The sequence below is a fragment of the Anser cygnoides genome, chromosome 1 (assembly GCF_040182565.1).
Source record: "Anser cygnoides isolate HZ-2024a breed goose chromosome 1, Taihu_goose_T2T_genome, whole genome shotgun sequence".
Taxonomy (NCBI): domain Eukaryota; kingdom Metazoa; phylum Chordata; class Aves; order Anseriformes; family Anatidae; genus Anser; species Anser cygnoides.
The window spans coordinates 120552319-120560117 of record NC_089873.1 but is presented as its reverse complement, the minus strand read 5'-3'; the positions used below and the strand labels follow the sequence as shown (position 1 = coordinate 120560117).

At 41.7% G+C, this 7799-nt stretch overlaps 1 protein-coding gene across 1 annotated transcript in view; it reads right to left on the bottom strand.

The window, feature by feature from the left end:
• Positions 1–5022: 5022 nt before the first annotated feature.
• MED14 (mediator complex subunit 14) overlaps positions 5023–7799 on the bottom strand; it is a 37011-nt gene continuing 34234 nt past the window's right edge. The window contains exon 31 of the mRNA XM_013190909.3: positions 5023–5163. Within this exon, the coding sequence (XP_013046363.2) occupies positions 5090–5163 (74 nt within the window). The 3' untranslated portion in view covers positions 5023–5089. The remainder of the gene's footprint in view (positions 5164–7799) is intronic.

The window sequence follows — 7799 nt, the reverse complement described above, 5'->3', positions numbered from 1 at the left end:
TGGGATGGGACTGGGGGCTGTGTGTGCTTACCTTTATTTATTTAAGTGTCTATGCAACTCAAAGGGGGAGGAAAAACTGGAAAATCTGAGAATCAGAGTAAGATTTTTGTCTTTCATAGAATCATTAAGGTTGGAAGAGACCTTCAAGATCATCTGGTCCAACCATCACACTTTCCTCCTTTCTTTAAGGACTAAGGTGTGAGAAGCTCTGAACTAAAACAGCGATGCAGGTTAGTCAGCATCCCTTTCTGGTGGTTCCTGTTGATTAGCCTAACGGTGCTATACTCGGATTTGCAAAAACACAACAATGTTCCTATTACAAAAAGAGCCCTGAAACAACAACAAAGGCAGCAATCCAAAAGCCAGTGCTTCCCAACTCAGCTATCTCCATGGGAATTAGAATTTGGATGAAAGTGTAATTTTGTAATAACTCCATAGTGAATAAATGTCTTAAATTCTCCTTATGGCATTAAATCAAGCTATGCAGACAGAAATGGGCATTAAAATAACTCCATTTGCTCCAGAACCTGAAAATGACAGGTTGGCTTCATTATTTTTGTTTTCAACCATTTCCTCGTGTAAGCTTGGATAACTCATGTCCTCCAGGGCTGCGGTGCAACGCATGCAGAATCTTAACTGTAGGACAAAAAACTCCAAGAAACTGTGGAATGGGGAGAAAAAAAAAAAGACAAAATAAATTCCTTTTTGGCTGACTGAGCACCAGCCAGCAGGCAGTGTCTGAGGTGCTATATAACTGCACCTAGGAGTGGAGCTGCTCACAAAAGCCAGCAATGGGGCAAAATGGTGCCCGCAGCCTCCTGTGGCTGACCACCTCTGGTGTGCACCACGAAGCTTGGAGCATCTCCAAGAGCCCCCCCAGGGCAATACCAAGGGGACTTGGGAGTTTAGGCAAAAGCATGCACCTTCAAGATGGAGCCTGCTAACTTTATGAACAGAATCTTAGGGCACATTTACCTGCAAAGGATCTGAGCTTAAAGACAGGAGGCCACCAACAGGCCAATATTCCCCACTAAACTCAAAGCAGAGCCCCCTCATTCACCTTTTTTTATATCCGTACAAGCAGTCAACCCCCTGGCACCTTCTTCAACTCGCACAGCAAGTCTCGAGTCTTCCTCCCAGGCTCCTGGAGCCAGGAAGAAACAGCAGCAGCAGGAGCTCTCCTTTCCAAAGCTCAGTGCAGCCCCTCGCCCTCGAGGAGAAGCAGCAGTGCCACCACAGGGCCGCAGACGCCCTGTGCCCAGCTAACTGTCCCAGCAGCCTGCGGTGGCCTGCTCGGGGTCGGCATCTCAGCAGCACACGGAGAGCAGCTGCCCGTTCCCAGTGGGCTGCCGAGGTGATGCCACTGCCCACAGACATCTCGGGCAATGCAGGGCTGCACAGCACTGTGTCATGAAAGAAAAGAGGGCTCCTTGGCAATACTCCGGTCAGCCTCACTTCTGTGACTTTCCGAAGCTGAGAGGCCTGAGGAGCGCTGCTGGGTCCCCAGGCTGCCATCTGCCCACACCGTCCTACAGAGCGCACAACCCTCACGGGTCACCTCGGGCTTCAGATGTGCGCTCTAACATCACTGCCTGCCCGCAGGTACTACTGATGCTTCAAGGGCACGTCATCTAAAGTAAATGAAACAAATTGAATAATCCTCTTTTAGGATGCCTAGAAGCCCACGGGCTGTGTTTGCTCACCAACAGTGTCTCTGAATAAACAGTTTTTTCCTTCGGACTTAAATCTTTCCTTGTTTGACCAGCTGCAAGTGGCCTGTGCCATACTGTGCCCAACCTGCAGACAGCAAGAGGTGGTGGTGGGGAGCAAACCTTTTGTTCTTTAAGCACCCATCTGCAGCAGGAGACGAACACAGTAGTGGAGAGCATCTCTACATACCTGATTTTAGGCCCAAGGAGCATGATTCCAGGTCTCAGACGAACAGAAGATGAATTGATGTTTGCAGAAATTAAAGGGAATTGCCACCCCCAGAGGCCCCTTTGCAAACCCCATTCTGTGCACAGGGACACAGCTGTCTTGCGCGATGGCAGCTGTCTGCAGCTGTGCTGCTCCTCACAGCCCCCAGCACAATCCTTCCTCACTCAGCATCTCTTATCTCTCCCAGCAGCAGCCAGACGTTTCCTTTAAAATCTATTACAAGGGGTCATTTCCCAAAGACGCTAATTACTGCTCTGGAAGAACGTGCGGGGCTGGGAGTACACAGTCAGGCACCGCAGCACCGCTTCCTCAGTTCGTGGCGTTTGTGGAGACGAGCTTGAGGTCTTAAAAACACTTCCCCAAAAATAAGCACACTGCTTATGATCTACCCAGCCCATGAACCATCAGCTGCTCTAGGGATGTCTTAGGAAAAGGCCCACGTATTTGAAGTCAATGCAATTTAACCTATGTACACGTCTCTCACATTATGACAGCGTTATACAACAGTCACGGCTTTGAAACTACAGCCTAGATATTATGCAGTTAACACATTTCAATTCCACATTAATTTCTTGAAACGCATTCTTACCTTAAAAACATTTGAAATTCTGTAAGTATCTGGAAAATTTGGGCAACGAGAACAATAACCACTTGAGCTAAAATAATAGCTGGCATACCACAACTTCTGAAATGACATTGTTGACAGTTTAATCATACATCTAACGCAAACGATCCAAATTATTCTCCCAGTAGTCCATTGTAGTAGCTATTTTTCCACGTAGATTTTGCTTTAAAATGCCCACTACCTGGAGTAACTTTCGACTAATAGATGAAACACATGCTTAGAGACAAACTAAAGCTCCTGAAAGAAAAACAGCTTCTGGTTTTATGAAGCTTTGTTTTGTCTCAAATACTCACCATCAGAACTTGTTTCCTGCAGTCTTTGAAAACTCAGTTAAAACATTTGCAATCTCAGAGGCAAACTGCAGGACACTCAAACATACAAGGACAACAAGCGATTTAAACTGAATTCAAACAAATCTCACCTTGATTCAGCTCCTTATCTGAACGTTTGGTTGGCTACCAGAAAACTAGACTGAACACATGAAAAATGAAAATTAAAACTACATTTGTAAACACCCAAGGTTACTTCTCTGAAAGGCACTGAGTTGTTGCTGGGCTGTGGGAAATGCTTCCTTTTTCTAGTAGTGTTTTTCTTTCAGAAATTATTTAGGATAAAGGCTTCAGATGTGGTGCACGTTAACAGAAGTGGTGTATATACAGATATACACACACACACAAAGAGCCACGAAAATTCATTAATCTCCCCACAGTCTCAGGTTGGGAATATCACCTCATAACCACCTGTCACTAGTTTACATGCGTTGTTTTCTCGCCACCCTGTGGGGACACCCCCACGTTTATTTTCAAGTGCTGAAGTTCAGTGGGGCCTTTGTCCTCCAGTACACTCAGCTGCCAACGTGCACAAACAACAGCAGACATTTCTCTGCATAGCAGAAAGCTTCGTTTTGGCCTGGGAATGCTCAGACCTCAAACCCAGCCCAAATCTCCAGCAAAATATCCAGTCTTTTTCAGACACCCACCTCTCAATCTGATGGCATTGGTTTAGTTGAGAAAGACAGAACTACAAAACCTTTCCCAACTGATTAGCAGAAACAACATTTAAAGATTGCCAGGGTTTTCACTCCAGTGGATAAGTTTTGTGTTTCAGAAACAAACTGTAATCACCTGTTAGATACAACCAAGCTAGAACAGTACTTACTGATAGAGTACCAACACTCAAAACCACGGGCTCAAGGCTGCAGTCTGAAGCAGAATCCAATGAAATGATTGTAAATAACGTAAGAGCCTTGACAGACTCATTCAAGAATAAAGAAAGAAGCCTTGTGACGGTCGTAGGGGCAATAGGAGCCTCAAATCTAGCAAGGTAAGCTAGAATACAACCCCAAAAAGATTTTTAAAATTAGTTTGAAACATCCTTCTGCTTAGTATTTGAGCATACTAATCCATGAAGACAAATGATCAAATGACAGACTAATTCTAAAGGACAGAAATTTTCTCTGATTACAACAGCAGCCATCAGTCACCACTCACAAAGTTACCCACATCCAATTCAAAGAGTAAGCGTGAGATTGTTTCTATGGTTATTTTCTTGGTCATCTTCAGCTTTTTTGGATCGTCCTCTCCAATTTCGTGGCATACATTCAAGCTTCTACCTTACCTGCCTTTACAATAAGATTAATAACTTCTCCTATTATTATTGAGGTGTCTGAGGGCTCTATAAACAGGTGAAAAAAGGTGCTTCCTATCACTAAACATGACTTTGGGGACAGAACAAATGCAGTTCCTTACAAACGTAGGAAATGAAGCACTAAGTAATTACTGGATACTTATACAATAAGAATGAACAAGAATGAATAAACATTGTTTTCTGAAGGCTTAGAAGCAACCAAAACCATAGGATAAATACATATATATATATATATTAAATTAGCAGCTTATGGGGGAAGTGGGGTCACATATAGAGATAGCCATGTAGGTGAGTACAAGAGATCTGGCCAGCAACTACAGCAGAAAAGGAATAACGGTTAAGATTATACAACATCCAGTTTAAGAATATTTTTTAAATCCAGTTTATTAAATATTGCTTTTTGGGGACATGTTTACAACAAGCCCAAATAAATTGTTTAAGGATTCAAAGCAGTCATATTAAAATACAGCTTCAATATAAAGTTTGTCACAGTTTTACAGTATTCAAAAATGACAGACCTGCCTTAAAAAAAGACTATTACACCAAAACATAAGAAAAACAAAAAACAAACAAGTTTGGCATTTTCATACTCTGTATAGTATAAAACAGAATATTAAATCTATTACCAGCAAGCTGATACTTCAATCTATTACCTAGTCTGAAGTGTCTCCCATTAAAACACACTATACAACAGCACTATACAAAAGTCGTGGTGATACTCATTTTGATGAAAGTGCATCCCTGAAAGTTTGCCAGTTTATTAGTTAGCTCTTAAAAAAAGTAAAATTAGAACGTCCTCTTTTAATTGAAGGCTTAATTTCAGAGAGATTTTTTTTTTTTTGCTGTTTTGTCTCATTTTCAGCCTTCTTTTAAAAGTGTCTATGGACGCCCACCAGGGGGCAGCGTAAGATTAACCATCAAATCCCGAACGGCTGCAAATATTGTGCATTCACCTGGAACAGGGAAAAAAGACATGTTAGCATCACACGCAACAGCAGAGCAACAGGCAGGGCTTAATTCTAACAAGCAGGCAAGGAAGCGCGCTACTCGCGCTCCCTCCATGCTGGGACGTGCCCTCTGCCTGCTGGCACACTTTACAGTGTGGCTACTACCTGCTGTCGTAGCCTAATACAGGGAGGAGTTCACAATAATTTACAAGTTCAGCTAACACAACGATGATAGAAGGGGTTCACAATAACCGGTGGTTGCAACTTGCAAATTCCAGTGACCTCCAGGGAAGTCTGGATTTGAAACTATTTCAAGTGAAGAAAGTTCAGCTTCCTCCTGTTGGTCACGAAATTGCAAGAAGCCACTGACAGCAGCTCTGAACTTTTAATAGCTTTGAGTGTCATGAGTCTATGATAGAATTTATCACATATGGCACTGCAATCCATATTTGTATGTATGTTATAAATCAAGAGTGCTACATTTTATCAAGACAAAACACCAAAACCTTTTTCAAGTTCCATTTGCATTGATTAAGAACAGAAACTAAACATTTCAGAAGACTCAAGTATGAAACAGCTGGAAAATGTTCTTTTGTCCTAAGTCTAGTTTTGGAAACACTTTTAATTTCAAGACTGGGCATAAGTCTTCTTTTTTTTTTTTTTTTTATAATTAATTGTATTATTTTATTTTCCCACCCAACTGAATTGCTCTGGTTCTAGCCTTGGCTTCTAAGCTGCAAAATAAAACGCAGAGCAAATAAACTTTGCTTAAAACTGTTGAAAACAGAAAAAGTCAGCCATAGCTGTCTCAAGTTTCAAATATTTTTTTTTAAAAAGACACACACATTCTGAAATAGCTTTAAAAATGAAAACCAACAGAATCAAGAGGATTTACATAGCCCAACAAGAGATCAAGCATTATTAGACAGAAGTAACTTTCATCTACTATTCCTGATAACAGCATACAATTAATAGCCACTATTGTACCCTGTCACCGCAGGCTGAATTGTTCCAGCATATTTCAAGAAGCATCAAGCAGAAGAGACTGCATTTTGTTGCTGAAGAAGGAGCTGTGTGAGCAAAGAGATGAGAGCAGAGCACGTGGGGATGCATTAATCCTAACTGCCAAACTAGTGACTCCCAGGATTATTTTGGGCAAGTCATCATCATATCAAAGCTACAAATCAGGGCTAAAATACCATCCACTGCATCACTGAAAACCAGACATTAGGCAATGCTCAGTGGTGAAGTGTTTTAAGAAATATCACACAAGTCCCTTGAGCTCCTCTCTACGGGTCACCTCCTGCATCAGTAGGGACTTTCCTTACCAGACATCAGTCCACTACATAACGCAGATTGTAGGCTTAGAGCTCAAGTTTAACCCTGTTATTCCAGGACATCGATTCCATCTCAGTTCACATAAAACTATTTCCCCAAAATCAAACATTTTTTCTCCATGGAGGCATTGGTAAAGTGATCTCAGAAAGACAGCGTACTTGCAACGAGCCAGCGTTTTACTGTTAAACACAGCATAACGTGCTTGTCCACAGATCTGAAAATAAAACTCTTCCAAAAGAACTCGCTTTTCAGTTACTACCATTTTATTAAGAGGAAAATTAAGCTGAATACAAAATACTTTCTCACAAAGAGAGAAAGGTAAAAAAGATACAGCCAAAATGAGGCAACACTGATTACGGGTTACAATGGAAGTGCCAATAATATCATACGTGCATGGTGGGAAGCCCTGCTCCTTCCTGACTGAAAGAGTTAAAAATTCACTTAACCATGCAGATTGCAATTAATGCAGCAGAAGAGCTAACACAGGTAGGAAAATCCTGAGCACAGCACAAAAGCATCATAAGAGAAAGGATATGCATTTTGGATCTCCCATGTACTGCTGTTAAAGAAGTCTTCCAGCTATCTACTTTCATCTGCTGGCTCTCCCATCACCTTCAATGCCAAAGAAAAGAAGGTATCTTTTCTCTTTTGTCAGATAAAATAATGTAAATTTTGACAATAAGAATACCGGAAATTGCACGTTAAGTGTCCTCAGGAAAGATCCTACTTTTGGTGGGAGAAATCAACAGAGACTCATCCTTTCTTTCAGAAATTAGAGGAAAGCCTACTAGAAACATCCTCTGCTCAGCTGGCCGCACTCTTCTTTGCCTGGGGGTAAGGTCCTTCTTGAGGCCAGAAGCTCTTTTTACATGCATTTTTTTCCCTGTCTGTACTCTGCTCCCTGTACTGCAGTCCTGCATTATTTCCAGACTTGTGTGACAAACAGAAGTTGTCTATCCTAATCTACCTAATGATCTCCAGAAGACATCTCACCTGGGATACTCAAGAGCAGCTTTGCCAATTACTTCCTATGCTGTAGCATTTTGTGAAGGGTTTACCTTAAAACACAATTTAGTGCAATAATACACAGCAAAACAAGCATCTACCCTTCCCCATTAGGGGAACTTAGTGGGGAAGCACCTTCCAAAAGAAACACTTGAAGTTTAGTCAAAGTGTTTTGAAATAAAAGTGCTATTCAACCAACAGTTCTATCCTATACAGAACTCTTACTGGGAACTCAAAGCTATTCTCTCTTATTTACCTACACTATTACTACATGTTAAACAGAAAACGTTAATTTAAAT